This window comes from Manacus vitellinus, unplaced genomic scaffold, assembly GCF_001715985.3.
Source record: "Manacus vitellinus isolate BGI_N305 unplaced genomic scaffold, ASM171598v3 scaffold_8_pilon, whole genome shotgun sequence".
NCBI lineage: Eukaryota > Metazoa > Chordata > Aves > Passeriformes > Pipridae > Manacus > Manacus vitellinus.
In genome coordinates this window covers 3534768-3562303 of record NW_021940864.1, presented here as the reverse complement: position 1 = coordinate 3562303, position 27536 = coordinate 3534768, and the positions used below count along the sequence as shown (strand labels likewise).

Genomic DNA, 27536 nt, shown 5'->3' with positions numbered 1-27536 from the left:
GGGAGAGCAGGATACCTCTCTGGAGAGATGGAAGTGACAACAAAGCCCTTCCTCTTCATGTCTTATTCAGAGCCTGATTTTTAAGGAAACAAATCTTATACTGTCCCTTTGTCTGTCTGTCCTTTTCACCTCACCATCTTTAACACTTTGACCAACTAAATATAGCAGAGGAGAGAGCAGTTGAAAGATACTAAATTCTCACAATGTCTGTAAAATGTATATCTACAGAGTAGAGAGGGGGAAACTTTGACTAATTCCTGAGAGTGGCATTATACATGCCTTCCTCATGGGAATGGCTTAATTTAGGTGCTTGTACCCTATAAAGCACAGAAATCCATAGAGGTAAAGCCCAAAGCAGATTTCTTCTGATTTTCTTCAGGATATCTTCACAGACGTAGGGCAAGTTACACTTCAAAACTGGCTGCGTCTCTAGTTCAACCCACATTTCAGCCTGTCTAGCCCAGCTACAATCTGTTACTTGACTTCCTTGCTCTGAACTGTGCACACATTGCCAGAGCTGGTCCAGTCCATGCTACTCTCTCACCCTGCTGCAAACCAGTGCAAACACAGTGCAGGTCTTCGAAGCCACAGGTGTGAAGCTGCTTCAGGAGAACAGAAAACAGTCTTTTGCTTGTGACTCATTTTCCAGCATGAAATTAAAACCCATTAGAGGAATAGTGTAAATGGTGGCTTGTTGTCTCTTTCCACTGACAAGCTGTCAGTTTACTTGGCTGTTGTCCTTAGCCAATGTTTAGACTTTGATGAATTATGGTACCCACACTTTCTGCTCTTGTTCAGGTGTTTGGGCTTCACTGGTGTGAATTAGGCCTTGGGCTTAGGTTTTTTTGGAAAACTTTATATAATGTCAAGTTCCCCTTAGTGCTTGGTGGATCTTCTCAATGGAAAGTTGAAAAAAATCACTTAACCATTGAATTGCAATTGTTCAGGTAAAGTCAAGCCTGCCTTGGGACTGAGAAGGTACAAGAGAAAGGAAAAGTCAACTCCTGTTCTGTTGTCTTTGTTCGCATGAATCTTCACATGCCCTGAGCCAGTGATACCAACTAGGGGCCATCAGTAAGGATCAGGCTTTTTATCTCTTTATTCATGTATTGGCTTGTTAAATTCCACCCTGGATGTGATCTGTCATCTTCCTTAGGCCTTGAGCTGCTCCTTTCTAGTTGTACTAAATGCTAACACCCAAACTATGCCTCTTCCTTCATTGCAGTAGCTGTTCCTCACTCCTAGCCCGCTTCACTTTTGGGATGTTAAAACTCAGCCTGTACTGTACATTCCCCGTTCCTCTTAAGTGCTGTTTGGATTGGCAGACTTTTGCCTCCAGTTGTTTTGTAACTGAATTATTTATGTGTGTACTTTGTCTTTGATGCAGGATGTACCGACACAGAACCAGGACAGCTCATATAAGGCTCTTTTCCTAAGATACGCTAAGCAGGTATCCTATCTAAAACTTCTTGCTGAATAAATAAATAAATAAATAAAGACACGTGGACTTGCAAAAAGAAAAACTGAACTATGATGTTGATACAAATCCATCTAAATTTGGTTTTTTAAATGTAGCTTGATCCTCAAGTGGATACCCTGAAAACAGTATTGACTGACTTGCCAAAACCCACAGAAAAATGGGACATTCAGCTGGGATAGATTGGCTAGTGCCATATATCAGTCAAATATCAGAGATTTGTAGTTGCTCTGGTGATGGGCTTGCATGTGTACTTTTTTTTTTGGCTCTGGTTTGTTTATTTGCTGAAAGCAATTAGAAAGTCTTGGGTATTCCCCCCCCCTCATCAGCATCATTTTCCATTTGCCTTCTCAGCACTTGGAAACCAGACATCAGTCAGCGTTTGAGTAATTGATTCCTGCTCTTTCAGAGCCAAGCTCTGTGTTCACAGGAGAAGCTTTTAATGGTTTAATAAACTGCTATAAAGAACTCCTTGACTTACTCAAGAGGAAAAAAATCACTGTTAAAAGTCTCTGCACAATGGACCTCTTGCTGTTAATAGTTATATCAGTGCATGAAGGTGAAAATGAACATGACCTGCCACACTGGGTGCCCCAGGGGTGTCTCGGGAGGGAGGCAGCCAGGTTTACTGATGGGCAGCTCTGAGGGAAGCAGGCAGCAGTGCCTGTGCTCCCAGTCCACTCACACAGCTGCCTGCTGTGCCTGCCCATCGACAAGTCCCTAGCTAGGGGCTGGTGAAGTCAGTAGGTGGTCCCATCACTGCTGAAAATACCCCATGCTGAAGGCAGTGCCTGTAACTGCCCTGCAGACTCCTGTAGGGGAGGATGAAGATTTGCCCAACACTGTGGAGGGCTTTATTATGCTCCTGAGGGGGGTGCTGATGCTCCTCTGATATATAAGCAGAGGTTCTTCTTGGTTGCCACAGAGCTTGAGAAAAGGAGTTTTGGGCAAAAGTGACACAGGAGACAGCTTTATGCTCACAGACCTCTCTTTGCATTTTATTCTGCATTAGGGCTCAGCTGTTGATGCCTCGCAGCTGCAACAACTGCTTAATGAAGTGATCCTGCAAGGTAAAGCTTTTACAACCCTGCTGATGTCTTTGGTGCTTCCTTATCCTGAGACTAGTGTAAATTAGACAGAGGATTTAGTGGTGTCCTGATAGTCCTCAAAAAATCCTCATTGTGGCTTATTGCGCTGTTGGATCAAACACGAGATGGGCACAGCCCGAGGGCTTGAACCAGCTCAGCCATGCACAAGGCTCAAAGCGCTCTTAGGACTTGTTAGCGCAGCATAAGTGGCCTTTCTTATCACAGACATTTCCCTTTCCCTTATTTCAAGAGGGAAGAGTTTCCATCAGGGCAGGTAGATGGGCAGAGACTGCGAACCTGAGCAGAGCAACTATCCTTGGGGAAGGGAGCAGTAGAGATGTCTGAGATGTGTCAGAGTCCCTCAGTAGAGCTCAGCTTGGCACAGAACCCTTGCTACTGTTTGAGAATCTGAGCCAGATGTGGGGCTTTTCAGCTATGTGAGCCTTCAGACTGGTGTCCTCCTTCCCACTGAACGGTGTCCTGATGCCAGTCACACCCCTCGTTCTCTCTAATTCCTTCTGTTTTGTCAATCCTTGCAGATGAAATGACCAGCCTGGGAGGAAAATTCAGCTTCGATTCATGCAGAGGCATTTTAGCTCTGATGGATGTATCCTTTCAGCAGAAGCAATAAACTTCCCCAGTGCTGCCTATCCTTGCCTTGAGTTATGGGTGAGCTGAGCATCCCCATGTGAGAACCTGCAAGTGTGCAATTAGCCACAATCCTCAATAAATAACTGTCCCAGAGTCTATGCAGGACTTTGCTGTGCATGCCCTGGCTCTGGTGTGTCTGGTGAAAGGTGAGGGTCTTCTAAAGCCAACTCTTGGCTCTCATTTTCCCTTCTGCAGGGCCTGGGGCTTGGCTAAGCTTTGCCCTCAGGCAGAGCCTGAGACAAGAGTCAGCACAGAGCTTAGGCACAGCTCAGCTCTCCCATCCCAGCTGCACCACGCTGGCCTGTGGTGGCACTTGAGCAGGCTGCCAGCACTGCCAGCAAAGCTGGTGTCAGGGGCAGAAGCACTGTCAGCACTGAATCACAGGCACTTGCCTGGCAGGCCATTCAGCCTTTCCAGTGTATCTTTCCTATTTAGATGGATCACAGAGTCTTTTTGCTGTTAACAAGACAACACAAGAAATACATTTCTGGCTGCTGTAGAACAAGAGGGCTCAGTGATGAAAACATACATTCTTCCCTGTGTGTTTTCTCCCCCTTGCTTGCTCACTGTCTCTTTTCCTCCGTGCCTTGAAATAACTTTGAAACATTTTCAGACCTTTACAACTGCCACAAAATGAATAAAAATGACCAGAACTCCCTCTCTCTTTCATGCTTTCTGTGCCTAGCCAGCAAAAGAGACTTTTCTCCCTTTCCAAAGCCCATCCTGGGATAAGTGGGCTCTGTGAATGCATAGCACATGCAAGGAGCTGACAAAGCCACTGCTCTGCTTTAATTCAGGATGGACTTTTCATAGTCTGGGCTGCATACAACCCATGTACAGTGTGACTTATCCTGGCCTGCAAAGTCAGGATCAGCTTTTTTCTCTCAGGTTTCATGGCAGTGGCACTTGCCTCCTTATATTTCACTGGTGATGAGTTTTGCTTTCAGGGAGTTTTCACCATTCCAGCTGCATTAGGTGAGGTGCTGCATGTCTGCCGAGGACTCCTGGATGGAGTATGGAGGGGCGCAGTTTCACTGACACGGTCCTTTGTGCATCCCTGCAGGATGTCTGCTGACATTCCTGGGCTCCTATGGCTCAAAGGCTGTTTCTGCCTTCTGACAGAAGGCATCAGGATTGTCTCCTCACCTCTTACTCCATCAGTGCCTGTTCCTCCAGGAGGATCCAACCAGAGCTGATAATGTGAAGCCTCATGCACAGAGGCAAGACCACGGGGCCATGTTCATTCACAGGGGCATCCGTGCTCTGTGACTAAATGTCACTGCAGGTTGCTTTGTGGTTAAAGGCACTATATAAATAGAAACCTTTTGTTGCTTGTGAGCACAGATATGAGCAGCTGTACGATGTGTCAAAGATGGTGAATTTAACTTTAAGCATAATTGAGAGCAGAAAAGCTTTTGGGTTTCTCAACAGACCGAGGAGGCTGCATCTTATGTCTTCATGTGAAGGCAGCATCCTCGGGAACAAAGACAGCCAGGTTTAGCTCTCATTAACTGCTCGATTCTTAACTAAATGCACAGCTCAACTCGAACGGACAACTCTCACTGCAGGAGTTCGGGAGCCTCTGGCGAAGTCTCACTAAGTACATGGTATGCGGGGGCTGCTCTCTCTTCTCCGCGGATACTGTACCCTAGGGCTTTTCATCAGCGGGGAGCAGATGCTCTGTGATATCAAAGCACTGCGGGGGGGAGCGTTACAAAGGTTGCTTGCTTAGTGGGTCAGAGTTCCATCCTCTCACGCAAAGGTTGAGAGCTCAGGAAGCAGTGGTGTGTGTAAAGTGCTCCAAATGAGCAGTCGAGGCTTTTCTAGCACAGAGAATATTGAGGGAAATCTGGATAAAGATAGGAAGCCCAATTAGGCTCAGAATTTGATGGAAATCTCTGTGTCTGTGCCACCACTGGTATTTTTTTAAAAAAAGCTTTCTAAGCTGAAACGAGTTCTTGAATAGAGTCACCTGAAAAATGTCACTTCCTCAGTGCTGCAGTTCATAGTAAAATGTGTAGGATCCAATGAAAGCCTGTCTGGGAAAAATGTCTCTGCTCCGGGATAAGCATTAGGTCTGGAAGCAGTGAAAACAGTAGCATGGTATTTAGGGTCCCACCTAAAATCCCAGTCGGGACATGCATGGCAGCTTCTCTGTGTCAGGTCCTTCTCTTTCAGTCTTGGTGCAGGACAGGAAGGTTTCCTGAAGCCTGAGTTGGGCTCTAATTTGTTTCATCCCTCTTGAGATAATCTGAGCCTCTTTGGACATGGGGTGCCAGTTCCCCATCTAGCAACAGCACTCTTCCCACTGGCAACACATCAAGCGTGGCTTGTTGTATGTTAGAAAAGATGACCCCACACCATTCTGGGACTCAAGGACTCCTGGCTTATTTCACATGTTATGGACAATGCCTTTTTGTCAGTGAAGTTGAGTATCCCCATTGCTTGCTTGCACACATAAGACAGGGAGAGTGAGGAAAAAGGCTTCCACCTACACAAAACTGTGGGGCTTCTTACAAAGTAACATTCTGTCAGAGACTTCTGGAAATGGGTCTCCCTTGTCATGGCCATTCCATCTCATCTGTTAAACTTCCTTGTAGCCTATTTATGGAGGAAGAAAAGCATACATAATTAGGTGTGGTAGTAAATTTGGGTAATGGTGTTAAGGGCTTGAATTCTGCCTTTACACTGTTTTTTAGGATATCTTCAGGAAGGAAGACAGAAACCATTCTGGATTTCTTGATGCTGCTGAACTGAAGGGCGCGATACACACAGCAGGTACACCCATAGGTGTTGAACAGCTCCCTTTCTCGTCCCTGTGCCAGTGAAGGAAAGGATGAAAAAGAAAGAGGAAAGAAAAAAGAGATTCAGGGAGAAAGTGGTTTGGATTTCACAGAGGTGCCAGTTAGATCACAGCTCTGCCCAGAGCTCTGTGTTGGGGAGCCAGCAGAGATGCAGAGAAGTGCAGCATTGGCCAGACTAGGTTATCTATAGTCTCTCTAGGTCATGGGTGAAATATCCAGTAGAGGAAAGGAGCAAGGAACAGTGGATGCTTGCACTTGCCCCAATTCCTGCAGTTTCTCTCCATGGCAGTGACTAAGTCTAGAAGGAAAATCACAGTGACAGGCATTTATTTAGTTTGCACTGACCTCTGTTGGCTACTGAGTGCTGAAACTTGCAGTGAGTGCAGGGGATGCTGTTACATGAGTGAAGCAGTTTAGCTGGGTTGTCCCTCTGGTGACTTTGTGTATGAAATGCATCTCTGACACAGCAATCCTCTTATTAGAGAAGTTCCCATTTGGCTACTTTGAGCTCGGAGGGATGTTGTCCCCAGGAGGAAGCTGGTGCAGGATTGCTATCCGTGGAACACATCAGCTCGGGGAATGTTATATGTAAATTATTTGTGGCTGAGAGGTGGGCAGAGTGTTAGCATGTGCCTGAGGAGTGCAGCACTGACTTGCCAAATGTCAAAGGAGAAGCTGCCAGGTCCATTCTGTAAGAAAGATGCTAAAGTGTAAAACTGGGAGGAAAACTGTACATTGAGAAGTCCTGTCAGCCAAAGCAGTGCAGCTATTTGAAGAGATAAAAAGACACTATTAAATGGCAAATTCAATACATGTTTGGCAGTTTTGAGTGGGGAAGAAGAAGAAAATTATAAGCTCATTATTGCTGTCTTCTGAGCCAGACAGCTACATTTGAATCTGGCTTGGCAAAAGGATGATCCCAGTCCTGGCTTTTAAGCAAGAAGGAGCAGCTGACCCCAGAAGGTGTTTGGGAGCTTGGTGCTGCCTCTGGGAATAGTGTTAATGTATCTAAATACATTAACAATACAACATCTTTGCCAGCTGTTCCCTGAAGTGTTTGGTGCTTTTCCCAGCAAAACACTGAAGTGTGTGTGTAATTTTCACTGTTTTGCTAATGCTTCCAAGCATGATAAGGATGGGGCAGAGTAAAGCAGGCCAGCTGTAATAACAGCATTGCTGCCCTGAAATGCAGGGGCACTGGCCTGGTGTATTTACACACTCCTCACTGACAACAGTAAATGCATCAAAATAACTTTTAAAAATAGGGAAACTGAATCTGTATTTTAAAGCTTGGCTAAAAGCAGAGCAGGGAGTAGCCTTTTAAATAAGGAACTGCACATATCTGTCTTGGGAACAGAGAGGACTTGTTGATGAGGTTAATTGAGAGATGTTGCCAGGTGTGCAGATTTCAGAGCAATTACATCCCAGACTGACCAGGACAAATTGTTGGTGTTTTACTAGTGTAAGACGTGATTATAGCATCTCATAAGCAGCACTACAATGTTTGCTGGAATCTGCTCTCCAGAGAGAGCTTGATTGAATTCCCACTCTCTTCAAAAGGTCAAAAATAGATAGAATTCATTGCTTACTGCCTCAGTGGTTCTTGGCAATGGTTAAAAACCAGAATAAAAAAAAGACATTTCATTAAATAGATTTATTTTTAATTACTAACTTTTTCTCCTGAGAAAAGAATCTAAAATCAGGTTTACCTTAATTTGAAATGTATCTTAAGCCCAAATGTATTTAGATTCTTTAAATATTCAGCTTTGTGTATCTGCTTCCTGCTGGAGACCTCCACCTAGGCTCATGCAACTAGTTTGCCAGTGGTGGTACTAAACCACCTCCATCAGCTCTATCTCTCCCTACACAGGTGTAGAGAAGCTATTTCTTTTATTTCTGCTTGTTCAACTAATTTAGCTCCATGATGAGTTCATTTAAAACTGAAAAGTTTAGAGCTGGTTGAAAAGCCAGGAAAGTTACTTCTCATCCAGCTGAGCCACTAAAACTGGGAGTGAGCAAATGAGACTTTTCTGAAGTCTCAGAGAAGGCATTAAACCGAAGCTATCAGTCCAGCTCTCTGCAGAAAATTTCCCTTTTGTTTCGCAAATCAGCTTTTAGTGCAAAATATATTTAAATCATTCCTCTTATATAGCCAGCACATTTAGGGTAGCTTTATTTAACTAATAAAAGAATCATTCTAAAAGGCAATTTTTGTTCATTCAATTGAATACCAATTTCCATCCAAACAGACTGTGACACAAATACTGAATAATCAACTAATAAAAAAGAAATGCACTCTTTGCCATTTTCTAATAGAAGAGAAAATATAAAAATTAAGAATCCCAGGCATGCTGTACTGCATAATAGCATGAGCATGCAGCATCTCCCTGTTTAGCAGAAAGTGCCAGTGCTATTGTAAATGCTTCACTCAGACTTTAACAGCTATGAGCCAAAGAAAACCACCCTTTCTTACAGAAAATAAAAGCTAAAAAGGCAAAGCAAGATAATACTAGATTAGTTAGCTCAGTGTTTCCTGCTTGCTGACTTAAGCCACGATCCGAGTAAGTGAGTAAGACAACTTTGATTTTCCATTACCCTACTGTGACTCTTAGGCACAAAACTGTGGAAAGACAGGCTGCTGTCCAGGGGTGCAGAGAGCTGGCATGACAGGGTGGGGGGCTGAGGGAGAGCCCCAGCTTCTTTGCAGGGTGCACAAGGCCATCAGAGCCCATCCGTCATCTTCCAGTGCTGTCATTCCTCTTCCCTCCACAGGCCTGGCCACTAACGACCAGCTCCTGCGTCTGCTGGTCTTGCGCTACGGCGACGCCGCGGGGAGAATTGGCTTCTCTGACTTTGTGTGCTGCATGATGCGCCTCGAAACCATGACCTGTGAGTGTCAGCACCGGGGCCTGGGCATGGGCAGGGGACGTGGCAGCAGGGGAGTTTGCAAAGCCAGATGGAGGGCAGCAGCAGGAGGGAAGGGACACGACACTACACATGATAATACATGTCTAACAGCATAGTTTGGAAGTAACAGACTTGCCCAAAGTCCAGGCATGGTCCAGGAATCCCTTGGGGCAGCCTGTTTGTCAAAAGCCAGATTTGTCTCCTGCCCACAGGAGCAACCACCGGGTAGAGGGCAGTTTAGCGTTGAGAGAAAGCAGCAGCTGGGAATTCAGTGATATGCCCTCACTGACAGAGGCCAGAAGGAAGGTGGGCCCCCAGTTTCCCATCAGAGCTCATCGAGTGCCTGTGGGCTGCAGTGACACTCAGATGCCCTGTGCTTTTCCCTGCTGAGGAGCAATGACAATGTATATCCAAAGCTTCTTCAGCTGTCAGTCTTTTTCTGCTGCAAGAATTTAGCCTGGCCCCTGCAGGCTTGTCCTTAAAGCCCCTATGCACTAAGACTTGTTTTCCAAAAACAAGATGTGTCCTGTGCTGGTGCTCTTCCACAGAAGCTTGAGCATCATGGTCCACAGCAGAGCTTCCTCCAGGGTGGTGTGAAGCATTGCTGGTACCACTGAGAGGACACTGCCTTCAGTGATGCTCAGTGAACAGGAGTGAAGTGCCTCATCTCAAGTGGAAGGCAGTTTTCTCTTTCTGTTAAAACACAGAGAAGTCTGAATCACAGCTAGGGAGGGGCTTTTTTTTCTTTTTTAAACTAGAGATATATATTTTTCCCACCAACTTCAGTGAAGTTCTCTCAGTTTTCTGGTAAGGAGAAGGTCTGAGATCTTTCTCAGTGGATAACGAACCCGTGCTCTGTGTTGCATCCAGCTATTGTCTGGCAGTTGCAAGGAGAAATAAATAAGCCTTTGCCTAAATGTGAATGCAATTCTGTTTTACGAAAGCATAATTTTTGCTACTCTAATAATAAGTGTTTTGACTGGAAATACTGGTAGTTAAACAAAGCGAGCAATTGTGACCCTGGTGCTAGAACATCATTACAGCAATTTATCTCATCTTTGAAATGAGCAGGGTTTCAACAGTGCATGGAAATGAGTGTTCATTTTGTCCCATGTGTTTTTGCCACTGATGTTTAATGGGCCAATAGTGGTCAGCAGATCCGCTCGGATGACACTGCCTAAAATCCCATTTCAAGGGAGTACAGCAGAAGCAGCTCAGAAAGTCAGAGCATGTCCTGATTTTAATGCTTTCATTAAAAAAAAAAAAGAAGAAGAAGAAGAAGAAGAAGATAGCTTGTAAACACCCATTTTTTTGTTATTATGCATGTCACTTGCAGTAGATGAAAGTTCTTATGCCTAAATTAATACCATGGTAATTTTTTTCATCTAAAAAGGATCCTCTTACATTATAAGTGCGAATATAAAGACAAAACATCTACATCCATGTGGAAAGGAGCCTCTAAAAGTTTCATTGCTATTTGTAATGAGAATTTTAAAATGCTCTCAACTCTTTCAGTTATCATTTTACAGAGGGTTTAACATGGAATACATTTCTCAGACTTTTCAAATCATTGTGAATAAGTCAGTTACAGGAGAGGATAAGGGTGCCAAGTGGGAATAAAAGGCAGTAAACCTTTATGATGATGTGAATGCAGCAGGGAAGACAAAATCTGTCCCATTAAATCATTACTCATCCTTTCAAGATAGCCAGAGATGAGACCCAAACCAAAAGCAGCAGCTCCTTTGCAAATTCTATTTAACTGGAGTTAATGAAGCAGTAAAGAGGCACTTACCTCTGCCCAGAGGAGGTAATTTCAGCGCTGCCATTTTTTCCTAAAAAGATTGCTGGGTGCAAGCCTAGCCCTGCAAATACAACCTTGTCAAGGGATGGAGTGCAATATGGGGATTTCCTTGTTCTATACCTTTCTTCAGAGCAGTGTAGGCTGGATGTGCTTCACCGTGTTAGCTTTCCTCTTCACTCTGGACCATATGAATAGCTCTGGTTGCTTCCTCAGGGGCAGAGGAGCAATGAGCCTTGGTACCCTGTTCCTACCCTCTCCCAGCAGCCTTGTACTTTTTTCTAAGACTGGGCAGGTTCCAAAACATGCATGATATTACAAGTCTTTTTCATTCAGGCTGGGAAACAGGCTCCTGGAGAAACATGTCATTCAAGGATAGACAGACTTAAATTTGTTTCGACTTTTTATTACTGTTTATAACAGCACATTTCTAGGAGAAAAGTAATTTCAAAATAAATAAAAAAACCTCAAAGTGGTGTGGTTTGAGTTTATCCAAACACTTGGGTTTGAAGGTTTCTCCTAGACAAATTGCAGTATAAATGTGCACATAGAATATCAATATTCGAATGGATTTAAATTTTCTGATGGCAAAGTGTTCAGTCAAAAAACTTTCAGCAATGTTAATTTCAAACTCTAGCTGAATAACAGCAGCATCTGCATTTATATTCCCTGGAAAAAGCTTGCAAGGCATACTAATGACTTCAAGAGAATCACTTTCTTTAGGGCACACTGTGATCACTCACTGCCAGGGAGGATGGAAAAGGACCAACAGAAAGTTTCCCTGTGGGAAGATGTGTTTCATTAGTTCACCATTCTACTGTCAGTCTTCAGGCAGGAAAACAATCGAAACAAATTATGAGAGGAGATGAAAGCAGCCACATTGAGCACTCCCTGTGTCTACACTTCTTCCAAATTCCAGCCCTGAAATTGGGATGCCTTCCCAGGCTGTGACCCCAGGGCCAAGGCAGAGGGGGTACCAAGCACAGAAATGAGATTTGGCCAGGCAGGACAGTGTGGGTAGAGGCACCTGAGCCAGGCAGAGCATCCCAGAACAGGGATTGCAGCTCTGCTTCTCAGCTGCCACTGCCTTATGTCTGCTTTGCATTCCTGCTTCCTCCTCATGAATTAAGATTTTCTTTGTACTGCCCTTAGATGCATTTCAAAACTTAGCAGAGGGCGGATCACGAATGTCGATGACGGCAATGGAGGTAAGAATGCTCCCTCTCCCTCTCCCCTCCTCCCCTCCTTTCCCCTCCCCTCCAGAGGGCTTTTGCCTCTGACACCAACAGTGGTGAATGTTTGCCTGGCAGGAGGTGCATAATATGTGGAGATATTTCCCTGGGGTTCCCTGGCCCCAGTCACAAAGCCTCACGAGGGCAAGCACAGCTCAGGGGTGGCCATCCATGGCCAAAGCCCAGAGGCTTCCTTTACTGATGCCAGCCTGTCATTGCTGGAAACATTGCTCAAAGTGACTTTGAGGAAGTGACAAAAAAAATAATAAAATCCATGCCCTCATTTCTTACCGCCCCATCTGTTAATCCTGAATTGCAAAACATCTTGGTTTTAAGAAAGAAATAGCAGACAAATGTTTGCTGCTGCTGTTTGTCTTAAAAGCACAGCCTGAAGGATAGCAAGCTGAATGGGGATACATCAAGCTTTTTATCAGTTAGTCTGAAGCAAAAATCCTGCTGTGCTCCATAGTGATATGCCTGAGTGCTGCATTTTATCAGTCTAGGGACTGTTATTTGACAACCTAGTGTTTAAAAAGATTTTTTAAAAAAACCTTTTACAATCTTGCCAGCTCCTGTTTACACTCTGTGGTTAGTGCAGTGGCTCACAGTTCATTAAATCTGTTTTGCAGCAGGGGCGGGAGCACAGTTTGCAAGCAGAAGACCTGAACCTGTTTTTTAGGGTAGTCTGTAGGATAAGCAGATTCCCAGAGGTTGCTATCCTTTCCACTTGCAATCAGGCAGGTGCCGTCCTTTCCAAGCAATTGCTCCTGCTGCAGCTGCTGCAATAATTTATCATGGAAAGCAACATATGGAAAGTGTTTCTGGGTCTGAATTGTAATAAGGGGAAAAGGCAATTCCAAAACTCCTTAACTATCCTGTGCAGGACAAAAGGACCATAGTCATCGGGTCAGAGCCTGAAGGCACCAAGACACAGTCTGAAGACTCAGTGTAACCACTATCTAAATGTACCTTTTCTTGTCCTTTTTGCAGTGGCTGACTCTTGTCATGTACACCTAAAGGAATGTCAGAGCTCATGGTAAGAAATCTCAGTACTATACAAACTGAGAAGAGGGGGTGGGTGCCCTTACAGTGGACACAGGGAATGTGAGTGGGGGCCTTACAGAAAGCTCACCCTGGGATTATATTAGAGAAAGATGAGAGCTGTGGCATGAGCAGGGCTGGAGAGGGGCTGCCAAGGGATTTGGATTTAGAGCTATTTTTTCTGGGGAATTGGTGATCACCTTATCAGTTACACAGACACCAATGGCTCAGCTAGCCACTTGCCCCTGGTTCCCACCTGAGGTAATAAATTTTCAACAGATCAGCAAGCAGAACTTCTTTTTTTTTTTTGTCTTCTTCTGAGAGGTACAATTACCCCTGCATATCTTACATAGCTGCAGCAAATGTAAAGTCAAGTAGAGGGTGGGTATATGAAGTTACTTAGATTTCTTAGTCAGTGTGATTCCACACTTTTAACTGAATTATGTGATTTAGTTTACCTTTGAACAACAGTCCCCATCTTGTGCTTCACTTCATGTTTGGTCCCTGCATGTCAGGCCTAGAGAGGGGCTTTTTTCCTCTGAAGTTTACCTGGACTTTCCAATTTTGCTACTTAGTTTTCATGAAGGATTCTGCCTTTTCCTGCAAAACTTGCTCTGTTTATACATCCATAAACCATCTCGGCCATCGTGCCTCTACTGACCCTCTGGGATGTAACTGTTGGCAGTTACACTGGTTAAAGTGTTAGTGCTGGTCCCAGACATTTGTCACTGAGGAGCAAAACAGTGAAGAAATTAGAGAAAATGTGCAGTGCAGAGCCAGTAGCCTCCTGCCATTGTTGACCCCAGGAATTCATGGAGCATCCTTGGGCAAAGTCACACACATTCCTTATCAAACCGGTTCAAAAATGGAGTGAAAAAACTCAAAACTCCCACAAAAAAAACCCCCAAACCAAACCCAGGACATCTATTGAAATCCAGGAAATGCATTCAGATGAGCCTTCCGATAGACAGGAATTACAATAATAAATAATACATGAACAGCATCTCTGGTGTTTCACACCCTATTTCTGAAGGCAGTTGACACTGGATGCCAGCTTTGGTGAGAAATTGTAAGGGGAAATGTATAACTAGGGTGTAAATTACACTCCCCCAGGGAGAAAGCATGGCAGGTTCAGGCCCAAAGCAGGCATGCCTCCATGTCTTTCACCCTTGGCTCCAGGATGGCATTCTTGCCCAGCTGCTCTTCTATCTTGGCTCCTAGTTACATCCAGTGTCCATCTGCAGCAGGAGCTGGGCTTTATCACTCAACACTGTGATGCTTTCACCCTTCTGATCTCTGTTTGCACACAGTTGTTTGTTCAAAAAGTTTGCCCTCTGCATTTGGAGAGCTTTGGACAGTGCAAACCTGCATTTTGATGTGTTGATGTGTGGAAACAGAATATTCACAACACAGCACTTGCACTGCAGACTATCATTAGGTAAATATGAGGCTAGAAGGACTTCACTTTTGGAGATGAAGTTGCTTAAATTGTTACTTGCAAATTATATTCATAGTGCATTTAGTCTTCTTTTTTTTTTCCCTTTCATGAATCATTCATAAACTGATCATAACTTCTGGGAATATATAATTAATCATAATTTTCACTTACCGGTTTGGAATGAAATCCTGCCTGTAGGGTGTTTGTAAGCAGTTCACTTGAGCAATTTAGCAGACACTTGCAGCCAGAGACTGGGCAGTCATGGCACACGACCCCTTGGAGGACTGAGACTGTTTAAACTAGAGCCTAATGAACTATGAGTGATGTGGAAAAACACGCTTGACGTCCACTGAAAAAATTCCCTTGGAAAAAATATTCTCATTAGTGATTCCTAAAGACTGACCTGAAGCTGTCTGTGTTTTGAGTGAGTGTTTTTACCTCTGTTTTAGGTGGCTTCTCTGCTCCTTCGTAGAACACTGCCCAAGGCCATCCCATACAAAAGCCATCCATGGGGTTCTTGAAAAACCATTGCGAAGGACTGAAGCCATGGGCAGTTTGGTTACACTGGATAGTACCCAGATGTTGGGATAAAGAGTCCTTTTCAGGCAAACTGGAGTTGCATTGGAGAGAGAAGAGGAGCTAATGAGAGTGATCTCTAGGCAAGCTGGTAGTATTTAGTGGTCTGGGCAAGCAATCTCCTCTCCTCTTCCCGTAAATAGTACGGCTGGTTCTCCTCATCAGGAGAACCTGCACAGAAGTCAGGAACAGCTCCATTAACCCAATTGCAAATAAGAACAACAACATGCCTTTTGTGTGGAAGGACTGTGTATTGTGTAGGTTACAAAAACAATTCAGACAGAGTTTTGTTTGAATTATTTCTTAATTTGCTTGTGTACCATTTCTAAATGCCAGAAAAAGATTAAAGAAATTAGTCACAACTCATAAATAACACCAGAAGATTTTTGATTTTATTTATACTTTTTATGAATAAATTATTTTTAAAAAAAGTCTTGAGCATATTTGAGTTCATCTATAGGGATTCCATTTTATTTCCTACAGCAATAAGGAGGCATATTAGAGATGTTGAACAGATTGTTCAGTGTTTTTTCCTGACTTCCAACATCTATATCAGGACTGTCTTGGAAGAGACAAGTTTATCTGAACTGCATTTTCTTCCTCTGTCCTGATGTTTTAAAAAATATAGAGCTTCTTCAGACATAATTCACGCTCACAAATTTAACTTAAATCTGCAAAATAACTGTAACCTTTCTGTACCCACAGTGAACTTCATTTTCATACCTTTTTATCATGGTGATAACAGCAAATTTAGTGATCTATTCTAATCAACTATTGAAAAAAATAATCTTTGAAGACTCTGTGAAAATGCCAAAAAAGAAGGATGCAAATGTCAATGGATGAAAGAGATTCAGGGTTGCCATGGCAATATAATTCACACTGTGCCTCACCCAGACCCTCGGTACAAGTTTCCATCGAGGCATCTGCACGCTAACAACGTTATTTACCCATTTGGCAGTGAGATGTTACACACTGGAGCAATAAGTACATCACAAGGTAAAGAAGAGACTTTGTTATCATTAGGTGAATCTGCATCACTGTCTCATTTAGCGGCTTGGAGAGCTTTACTCATGCATGTTAAGCCCTGTGCAAGAGGGGCCACTGAACCCACTTTTCCACTGAAAATGAAGTGAAAGTGAGATCAGTAAAATGAGACTATTCTAATATTTTTCAGTAACTTTTAAACAAACTGATTCCTTTTTGAAAATGCGATTACACATCCCACCTGAAATCATTAATCAGTGATTAAGCTCTCTGAAATTGTTGGCAAAGAGAGAAGATGAATAAAAAATGTGGCCATGGAAAAAAAATATGCTTTGCTAAAAAAGGCATATCAGTAGATCCATTTCAGAGAAGTATGCATGTTTAGTTTAGCCTGGGAATCAAAAAAAGGTAAGTAGAAATCTTGAAGTACTTCTGGATGATGTCCACCACAGAGGTCAGGGATGCTCAAAACAGCTCAGACCTGCTGGGTATAAGCTGACACAGAAGTCACCTCTGTTAAAATTGAAAAATTCAGCTCAAGTCAACTGGTTCAAATACATTCTTGTTGTGTGAAAGTCCTATCTATAAAAATACCAAGCTATTAAGATCAATCTTAAAAATCTTAATTTGCAGACAATGTATTACTTCTTTTGTTACAATGCGTAATTGCTTTTCCGCAGAAGGCAATTCTGCTTGTCATGAGACAGAGATCCTTGTCTCATAACTTAGTCTGGCCAGAGACTGAAATGTCTCTTCTTCATTAAAAGGCTAGCACAGACACCAGACATCCCAGGTGAGAGACATCACCAATGCAGGAGTTGCCTCCCTGTGAGCAGGCACTGGGGATGATGCCCTTCCCATGCAAAGGCGCACGTGTGTGCCCGCGCACAGAGCCTCTGCAGCTGGTGCCCTGCAGACACTGCCAGCCAGAGCCCACCTTCACCTGCATCCCACCAACCTTCTCTCAGGTGTGTGTGGCCTCTGTGGTCTGTGCACACCAGTGGTCTCAGGGAGAAACACGCAGCCCCTTTTTGTTTGCGGGCTGGTGCCTGCGTGCTGATCCTGCACTGGGGCAGAGAGTAATAACTCACTGCTGTCAAGCTGAGCGTGGCTGCCTGTCTGTGGCATTGGAAGAATTGGTATTCCACTTGATTTATACCTCCAACCAAGCTAATTAAGCAACAATTCAGGAGGAATCCATCATTGTGACAGACTTGTTGATTAACCATCCCACAAGCAAAGTCAAGGGTGTTTGGTAGCCTGAAAAGAAAAAAAAAAAAAAGAGGGTCAATAGGGAGAAAAACAATGATTTGGCCATAATACAGCAGTGACTGTTATTTCCAAAAGCAACAAGAAGCTTAATACATTTCAAAAACACAGGGTCCAACATTGAAAACAAAGGCAGCTCAGATCAGTGGGGTGTTAGATAAAGAGGGAAAACGTCTACATATCATCTTTGTGTGATTAAGCTGTGAAGGCCAACTTTATGGGGATGGTGCCCCTATTAAAATCTTCAGTGCCCCTTCATCTGTGTTTGCCAGCTCTGAAATGTCAGTGTGATCCCCATGAGGTTTCTGGCATTTGTGAAAGCTTTGAGATTCATCCAATTATGATAATATCATCTCTAATTTTTTTGATTAAAATCAGTTTCCAGTCCTCAGGGACACAAGTCTGAAAAGCCTTAAGAGAATCTGCTGTTAGAAATTGAAGAGCAGGACCTCAAACAAATGCTCTATTTTTAAATCTTCATGAGGCTAAAACCCTCAAGAGAGTAAGAAGCAGGCAATGTGAAGAAGGAGAAGCTGAAGCAGATGAGATTAGTGATGCTGAGCTCCCTAGCACTGAAGATGGGATATAGAGCTGATGAAATTAGGTAGGATCTAAGCCAACCATTAGCATTAGAAGGACTTTGGTGCAGAAGTGGTGACAGCTGACCCTGCAAGCATAATCTCTGGATGTAGATCTCAAAGCCCTGCTGTTAACTGCCCTTCTTCTGAGACTCAGAGGCCCATGTCTCACATCTACCTGGCAGAGGCCATGCCCAAGTCATCTCAGGATGGACAGAGGAGGAAGCTCTTGCATGTCTTGCCTACTTCTGAAGGTGTTTCCAGAACATGCAGCCTGGATCAAGGCTTTCCCAGATGCCCTAGAGGCCATGCTTTTGATATCCCTGTCTCAGTGAACACATCCTGCTGTTGTGGTATAGGAGACTCCATGGCCAGTTTTGAAGTAACTGAACCTCTCTCTCCATCATTGGCTGTGCCTCAGTTTCTCACAGAGAAACTGCTGCCATTTATACAGAATAGCTTTCACACTTTTCAGGGGGAAAAAAAAGGCACATTATTCCATAACCTTCAGCTTCAATGGCTGAAGCAGGGAAGGCTGGGTTTGACCCTGGCTGTGAGCAGCCCACTGGCCAATGCACTTTATGGCACACACTAGTCATTTTTATTTTTGTTTCTTAGTGCAATGCATTTCTCAAAGTGGGGATCAATCATGCCACACCACAGCAAATGCCCTGTCCATGAGCTGCAGAGTCACAGGCATCTCTTGGCCAAGGGTGCAGCAGTGGGGGACTGGTATTCCAGTGTGCAGCCTGGAGGGGTGCCTGGGAATGCTCAGCTCTTCCTGCCACCTTCAGGGAGATGTGACCCTTTCTCAAAAGAGGTACCTGTCCTTCTCTGAGTAGGAGGCAGATGGAAATCCTGCCAAGAGTGACCTCCCTTCCATACTTAGGTAGCTCAGCAGGAGCACAGACAAAAGTTGGGATCATTTCTCTGGTGGGGATTACCAGCTGTGTTTGGCATTATCATGCTGAGCCTTAGCACTTGTCTTTAGGATCTCTTTGCTGCAGGGTTGTAGCTGAAATATTTTACTATTACCTGTCAATTCCTTACATGAAATACCTTATCCTGCAATTTCTAGCTGCACTCCTTACACCTGGTCCCACTCTGTGATAGCTGCAGCTTTTCAGCCCTGGGGAGGGGGATGCCCAGGCAGTCTGAGAGTGCATCAGCCTTTCCAGGGCAGGTTTCCCAATGCCCCCCACCAAGCTGGCCATTGCCTGTGTGCCTTCTGCCAGCTGTGCTGCCAGCTGTGCCTGGGCCGGGTGTCCCCAGCCTGCTGTGGCACTGGGGTCCATTTCTGCTGCCTGGCAGTGACATCTAGAGGCTCTCTGGCCTGAGCTCCAGTCTCTCACTGCTCACAGCACTTGTCAGGCAGAAACCTGTCACTCAGAAAGCCCCTGGGAAACGTATTCACACCCTAAGGGCAAAGTACTGCAAGACTTAAATCCAAGTCCTTCCCTTGCCCTTCTTCCCTAAACCACCATGGGAAGGATCTTTGTTGTAGCGCCTCACAGAAATTTGGTATTGCTTCTGGGACAGCAAAGGTTTGGGGGAACCAATCCATGTCCCTTCCCAGAGAGAAAAACTGGCCCATATGAGGCCGGTGCTGATTAAATAATACATACAGCTTTCCACTTGAGGAAATATTATTTCCTTGCTTTACATGCCATCCATTATATTTGCTGCCATCTAGCATCAAATGCAAAGCTGCCACAGAAACACCTCTGTATTGAGGCTAGCTGTGCAAGATGAAAGATTATTGTGCAAACAGTATCATGCATTTAAAAGCAATGCATTCAAGAAAGGGGGAGGAAATGTATCATCTCCATAAGCTGAATTATTCAGCCAGATGATGAATGCATCTCCTGAAGCATTCCCAGGGTTTGAGCTGAAATGCCTACCATGGAGAGAAGGAGGGAGTACTATTGCCTGTATGAGGGGTACTTGGTATTCAATACAATGTGTGTTCTCTAGGGTGATATCCCATAGGCATTTTGAGTCAGCAGAGCAGATTGCAAATGATCTTCTAGTCTGAAATCAGGAAAAGAGCAGCTTAGTGGAGTAGAGCTCTCTCACAATGAAAAATTTGTGGGAAGATTGAAAAGTGAAAATGTGAAAAGTGGGAGGAATGGCTCTTGCTCATCCTGTGTCTTATATCCACTGTCCTTGTCTCTTTATTTGTTTTGCTTGCCTGATACCAAGGAGCTGGACTGTAATGGTAACTCCCAGCTCCATGCAGTGCAAATGCTGGGACAAGGTGGGAGGCACAGCCATGGGGCGAACCTTCTCCATCATCCTCGGATTTCATGGCCTAAAACCCCTTTTTCTTTATCTCTGAGGGACAGAGGTAACACCTGCATCCGTGGGGCAGAAAGGTGCTTTGTTTACTAATGGTGTGTTTGATTTGCAAAACCTAAACACAGTCATTAATATACAGAACTTCTAATGTATCTAGTTGTTTAGGGTTTTTTTTCCAGACTAGCATTCCACATGATCTAGAGCTCAGAGGTGAAAGGAGATGTGGAATGAAATTGAGGTTGTCAGGTTGTCTTGATTTTACTGGATGGCAAGAAGAATGGTTAAAAGAAAATAGCAGCTGTAAGTGCCAGATTTTTCTTTTTCAGGTACTTTCTTTTTTTCTCTTAGGCACTGGCATAAAAGCTTCACTTTTCATTATTTCATCAGAAGAAACCAAGGGATTTTTTTTCCTCCCATTGGAAAAAAATACAGTTTCAGGCTTTGAAGGTAATTGGTAATGGCCAGCACAATGTTTAATAAAACTTAGAAGATGAACTGGACACCTGACCTGTGGCCCCCAGATGTCATTCATTCCCACTGAGGTCCCTTGGCTGAAGCCCTCCAACCAGGCTGAAGATGTTAGGAAGCCAAAGGGAGCATCCAAGGAAAGGCCAGAGAAAATTTCATATTAAGCATTTTACCTTATGTATCACCTATTATTTGAATTCTCATTAAAGGTAGCACAGGGGAATTCTGGTCTTTGTAGCACTCGGCATTTCAAACTGCTCCTTTGGATGTTGGCTCTGGCCTGGGGAGGGGTTGACATCACTCCTCCTTCCCAAAACAGAGGCATCAGAAACTCCCGGGACTTTAATGGGGCAGGAAGACACTCTGTGGCATTGGTGGAATAAAGAAGGAGGACCAGAGAGTATGAAGTTGGACATGTATGGGCCTGTGTACAGAGAAGCAAAGGCAGCACTTTCTGTGCCACTGCAGAGGTTGCCTGGTGCAAGCACCAACCCCTCCAGCAAGCGGCTGCTCCAAAAGTGGCTGCAGAGATGCTCTGGGGAGGTTTGTGTGTCTCACTGTCCTGAAACAAAACCACGGGGGCCTGGGAAAGTCACACCAGACAAGCTAAGAGATCTTGGCATACTCCTGCATGCCAACTGGGGTCACCTTATCCATGGGAAAGTATGTTTCCTGCAGGCTCTGATGCTGCTCCTGGTGCTGACAGAGCTAACCCTATGGAGGACTTACAAACTCTGTCTCCCTCCAGGCATTAACAGACAACTTACCTGACAACTTCATGCTAACAGATGTTGGGAAACAGCATTTTTGGCTTAGCTATTGAAGCAGGTGACAGATCCAGTTCTCCTACTTAATGTTCATTTAATGTGAACAAGTCCTAGGAAAGGCAGACATCTGCAATCGCTCATCTCTGCCGCTGAGACATGAAGGCATGACACTGAGGGCACTTCTTCATAGACAGCAGGCTAGTTTTAAAGCCAAATTAAGAATATGGGATAGAAGAAGCTTTTTCTTCTTACCTTCTGTTCTTACCTTACAAACCGCATTTGTAAAAATAATTTCTGGGGTTTTTACCCTGTAGCAATTTCACTTTAAGGTCTTATTACTCACCTCCTCCCTGAGGCTGGGAGAGCGTCATGCTGTTGGACATTAGCCACATCCAAGAAACAACAGGCTGAGCAACCAGCTTTGCTTTGCTGAGCTGGAAGCACCAACTTGAGGAAGGCAAAGGCCCAAAGCTGCTTGCAAAGCTGCTGAAATGTTCAGGAAACTATGTGATATCCATGCTGAGCCATCACAGCCGTGTCCCCAGGATATGCCCTCTGTGCTGCCAGGCTGGTGGTGGATTGACACACATTCCTACTGACCTACATTAGAGGGATTCATGAGTCACACATTATAAAAAATCATTTCTCTAATGAACAGGCTGCTGTTACTGAGATGGCAATTTTGCATGAGATGCTGAGCAAAAGCCTTTGGATATTTTGATATAACTGGCATTAGATCTTTATAGAGATATTCATGGCTTTCAAGACACTTTATGGGTGAATTGATTCTGTTGAGTCAACTGAGGCCTGGAAGAGTTATTTCCTTCTTTAGTTCCACAGTTAGTCCATAAAAAAGGGGACAGAATTTCCAAAATTCCCTTTTACTTTTAACCGAAGAATTGGAAAACCTCTAGAAAGGCCTGAGGCTCAAGTGTACCCAGTGGTAGAAAGTCAGAGGTAGAAATTTATAGGTCAGGAACAGATTGTTTCTCAGTTTTTTGAGAAGATATGCTCTGATTAAAAGAAGACACCATTAATCCAGGGACGTGCCATGTCATGTATAATAAAGGAGTTCAGATGGATAGAGCACAATGTTCTCCTCCAGCACATGGATCTGAAGTGGTGAGGTCTGGATGGGAATTATGATAGCTACTGGAGTTAAGGTGGGACCCAGCCAGGGGTGGTTCAGAGGAACACACCAGCAGAAGAATTGTTTTGGTGGCACTCAGGGTCAAAGTTGTCATGATGTCCTCTTACCAGTCTGTTCAAGCACTGCTTGATGGCTGGATTTTATGAGTCCAAACAAATGTTTACCAACTACTTCCAGTGATCCGCCTGCACTCATTCTTTGGAGAAACAGGCAAGCTTGAAACAGTCTGCCTGCAAAAATAAAGGTGTTGGAATACTTCCCTGATGAAGACAGGCTGAGAGAGTTGTGGTTGTTCAGCTTGGAGAAGTCTCCAGGGAGACCTTGTAGCAACTTCCAGTACCTAAAAGGAGCTACAAGAAACTAGAAGGACTTTTCACAAGGGCCTACAGTGACAGGACAAGGAGGAATGGGTTTAAACTAAAGGAGGGTAGATTTAAATTAGATACTAGGAGGAAATTCTTTACTGTGAGGGTGAGGAGACACTGGCACAAGTTGCCCAGAGAAATTGTGGATGCCCCATCCCTGAAAGTATTCAAGGTCAGGCTGGATGGGGCTTTGAGCAGCCTGGTCTAGTGAAAAGCATTACTGCCCATGGTAAGGGGGTTGGAACCAAATGATCCTTAAGGTCCCTTCCAACTCAACCATTCCATGATTCTATGAAAAAGCAATGAAGGCAAGCAAAGCTTTGGCAAGTAGGAATTTCCTGGGCCAAAATATTTCAACAAACATTTTTTTCCTCCTTAAAATAGACAGATTGGATAAGAACATCTGAGAAACATATATATATATAGTACAGCTATAAGCCCCCTGTACTCCTGATAAGGAGACAATCCCCTGAGGCTAATCTCATCTTAATTTTTCACTTAAGGGGTGAGTTTTTTAGCTATTTAATCATTAGAGAAAAGACTTTATCTCATTTTCAGTATATTCATTCCTCTTGAATCCCTTTTTCTCCTGTTTTTTGCTCTGGGAATTTTAAACAGAGAAACGTCTGCGGAGAAGGTAGTTTAAATAGGGCGTTGTTTGCCTATCCCCAGACGGGAGCTTGCCTGTGGGGCACGACAATCTCCCGCAGTTCCAGCCGGGAGCTGCAGATGGCAGGATTGAACTGCAGACTCCTGTCTGACCAGCTCTCCCAACCAGCAAATGCCTTCAACCAAGAGACCAAAGTACAATGCATCACTTTGTAGGTGAGACTGGTGATGCCACACCAGCTCACGGCTTGCTTTGGAGGTGTTAAACCCCTCCTGCAGAGGAGATTCTTTTCCTCCGCAGACGCAGAGGCTCACAGCCAACGTTGGTACCGTCAGGGCTGCCCCGAGGGTGCCACACCCACCTTCTTCCACTCACAGAAGAGTAGAAAAATGTGCAGAGAAAGACACCAAAGATGATCAAAGTTTTCTGGGCAGTTTCTGGTTGAGGAATCATCAAATAGATTAGGATATCTTAGTCTAGAAAAGAGCTGCCTACAATCATAGTGGAGGGCAGGTGCATAAGACCATTCATTGTCTCTGTAATGCAAGTGCCATGAGCAGCAGATAAATCATTTGCTAGTGTGTTCAAACAAGCAGAATGAGGTACTGCTTTACATGGCCTGGAAATGGTGGGGCTCATCTTCTTGGGGTGCAGGGGCTGCCAAACCCTCACAACACTTTGAAAAGTAATGGTGCAGCTTCATAGGAGAGGAATCAGCTGGGGGTACCATGCTCAAAGGCGTCTCCTCTGGTTCATGAGGAAACTGGTCTTGGTCATTAAACCCTTCGCAAGGTGTCTGCTGTTGGAGGCAGGAGACTCTGCTAATGGCCCTTTCAGCTGGCCTGATCCAGCACTTCTGTGGCCTTGGTTTGGGGACCCAGTTTAGGGGATGCTGTGAGGTGCTCAGCTTTCGATTTCTGAAGTCCTTTTCCAAGACAACACTTAGCCAGTGACCCAGATACATTACACGAACTCTGAGGCTAGAAGATCAAAAAATGTATTTATTAAAAAATATAAATATCTCTTGACCTTTAAGTGGGTTTTGAAGGGGAGAGGGTGCGATTCCTGGGTCAGAGTTTCCAAAGGCATGGGATGGCAGCATTGCACTGTGTCTGCACTGAACTGGAGCTAGTGGGGAAAGGTAGGGTGAACCCCTGGTTTCAGGATTGTTGCACTGTAGATCATCAAAGAATCACAAATTAAAATCATAGAACGGTTTAGGTTGAAAACGACCTTTAAGGTCATTGAGTCCCATTGAGTCCTACCCCCAACACTGTGAAGCCACCACTAAACCATGTTCCTAATTGCCCACATGTAGGCAATCTACATGTCTTTAAAATACCTCCAGGGATGGTGGCTCAACTACTTCCCTGGGCACCCTGTTCCAGTGCTTGGCAACCCTTTGTGTGGAGAAATTCTTCCTAACATCCTTGTTCTGTTTCTTGTTACTTGGGAGAAGGGATCAACCCCCAGCTCACTACAAACTCCTTTCAGGTAGTTGCAGAGAGCAATAAGGTCCACTCTGAGCTTCCTTTTCTTCTCTTCAACATTTGGTAGGCAGAGCATGGGCCTGTTTCTCATCTACAGCTGGTGCACAGGCCAGCCCCTTGCTTTTTTGGGTGCTTCCTCTTCCACCCTGTGGCAGAGCAGGCTGCTCTGCTCTCTGTTATGAGCAGTGCATTTTTGGTGGAACAACGCTGCATGTTTCTGGGTCCCAGAGTGCAGCCCCAGCAGCTGAGGAGCCTGGGCTGCCGTGGGCTACCAAAGTGCAGAGCAAGGCTGGGGCAAGCAAACCCTAAATACAGCATGGCTTTCCTATCAAAAGCTTCAGTTAACAGATCTGGATCTCTGTGATGATGAGGAGGAGCAGAAGAAAAAGAGGAATCAGACCAATAACATCCAAGTTAGTGCCTTTCTCAAAACCTATTTTCCTTTTGAAGAAAGACAACTCTTTTCCCATTTTAATTAGGCTTAATTGGCAATATGGGAACAGACCTAATTTGTAGCCATTTCCTGGCAGTGTTAGATTTACTGCTGCTTAAGCAGCAGCCAGAGCTCTGCACTCTCTGGGGACAATAGCAGCAGCAGCCATTAAAGCCAATGGAGAAGGAGTAGCAGGATCTTTGTTCTACACTCTGGCTGGAAACACTGATGTCCTGGTGTTAACAACTAGATAATATGAAATGATGATCAGCAATTGCTCAGGTCCATTGGCTTCTTGGCATCAGTCAGGCAACCTTTTATGTTGTTTCTGACTGAACTTGGTATTTGGCCTTGTTAGCTTGCTGGCTGATCTGGTTTGACAAGCAGGGCTTGGTGACCCTGCCTTCAGACAAATTCCCAGCATTATAAGGTTACCAGGTGTGATAGGACAAGAGGAGATAGCCTCAATTTGTGCCAGAGGAGGTTTAGGTTGAATATTAGGAACAATTTTTTCACAGACAAGGTTACGAAGCGTTGGAACAGGCTGCCCAGGGAAGTGATGGAGTCACCATCCTGGGAAGTATTTCGAAGGTGTGTAGATGTGGTGCTGAGGGACATGGTTTAGTGGTGGTCTTGGCAGGGCTGGGTAAATGTTTGGACTGGATGATCTTAAAGGTCTTTTCGAACCTTAACAATTCCATGATTCCAGGATTGTGATATCCCTTCAAACTGGCAAGGCAGAAATATAAGTGAAGAACAGTTTTGTTTCAGCTAAAATGCATGCAGAGATGAGACCTGGTCATCATGTGCCTATAAAACCCTTCTGCTCAGCACCTGATACACCTTGAGAAGGTACTTGCTCTGCAGTGATGGGGACTCCTCTGGCCAGAGCAAAGTGGGTATCCAATCATTGGAAATTAAATGTGTCAAATTGAGCTAGGGATGGATCTGAAGAGTTGAGAGAGGGGAAGGTGGGCCCAGCCCCTGCATCCTTTGTTGGTGTCTCCATATCACCCCAGGAGTTAATTGAGATGCAGTAAAAATTCTTTGATGTCCAGAGGTGAGAGTGACATTACAAGGGAAATGGAGCATGTGCTGATGTGAGATCATTTGCTAGATTGTTTGGAGCATTTTTTTCTTTTTTTTTTGACTGGTCAATGAACAGGACTGTTAAGGTGGAATAAACTACTTTCTTTTAGTTAATAACTGTGGGAAATCAATAGCTGTACGTGTTTCTGATCATTTGTGCTTGGGAAGTTATGCTGGCTCCCCTTTTGTAGCTAAACTTCATTTAAAAGTCACTTGGTTACTGACAGACCAGAAAGCAGAACAAGTCTGATCTCTCCTTATGCTGCACCCTGGCTTGCTGCGGTGGCAGGTGACAGGGGAGAAGGCATCTACCTGAATGCTGGCCTTGGCTTTCCAAGCTGGAAAAGGGTCAGCCCAGCCCAGTGCAGCATCCATGCAGGCAAGGATGCTTGGATCTTTCCTTCAGCAGCATGCACTGGCCTTTCTCCAGATTCTTGGTAATCTCTATGTCCAGGACCTGGTTTCCCCTTACCCTACATTTGCTCAAAGCCTGGGTGTAATCCCTTGTTGGGGTAGGAGAGCATAATTCTATTTATTGAACTACTTTTCCATAATTGCATTTGCCAATGGTTAGCACTTTAATCTGCCTTTTCCCAAATGTCACACAATCATGCTGGAATCCATTTATGGCTGCATGTGCAGGGAGGGGCCCGAGGAGGTAGCTGGGCACACGTGTGTGTTTGTGTCCATGCACATGTTTCCATGGAGGAAAGCAGAGCACTTGGCATGGCTAGTCCTGAGCAGTGACTGCCTCCAGCAGTTGCTGGGCTATGCCTTGCCTCCACCTGCCAGTGACTCCCATCCCAAGCAATTATGTGGAGCTGCCGTGTGCCAGAGTCAAAAAAAGCTGGGCAAATGCCTGTCTGCACTATTTGTTCATACCTACCTCCCAGGGTGAGGTAAACAAACAGGATAAAAGGTAAAGCAAGACCAGATGATGGCTGTTCTGTCCTGCTCCGTGACACCAGAATCTCCATTGTACTGGCAGGACACACTTGCAGAAGCTGGTTGCACCTTCAATGA

General features: G+C 44.5%; 1 protein-coding gene across 1 annotated transcript in view; it reads left to right on the top strand.

Annotated features, from left to right (window-relative positions):
• The window catches only part of LOC103767644 (calpain-13), a 52277-nt gene extending 36937 nt beyond the window's left edge, over positions 1-15340 (top strand). The window contains exons 14-22 of the mRNA XM_018085208.2: positions 1388-1450; positions 2490-2547; positions 3105-3172; positions 4755-4823; positions 5916-5994; positions 8793-8909; positions 11878-11933; positions 12948-12993; positions 14886-15340. Of these exons, the coding sequence (XP_017940697.1) occupies positions 1388-1450; positions 2490-2547; positions 3105-3172; positions 4755-4823; positions 5916-5994; positions 8793-8909; positions 11878-11933; positions 12948-12974 (537 nt within the window). The 3' untranslated portion in view covers positions 12975-12993; positions 14886-15340. The remainder of the gene's footprint in view (positions 1-1387; positions 1451-2489; positions 2548-3104; positions 3173-4754; positions 4824-5915; positions 5995-8792; positions 8910-11877; positions 11934-12947; positions 12994-14885) is intronic.
• The last annotated feature ends 12196 nt before the right edge of the window (positions 15341-27536 follow it).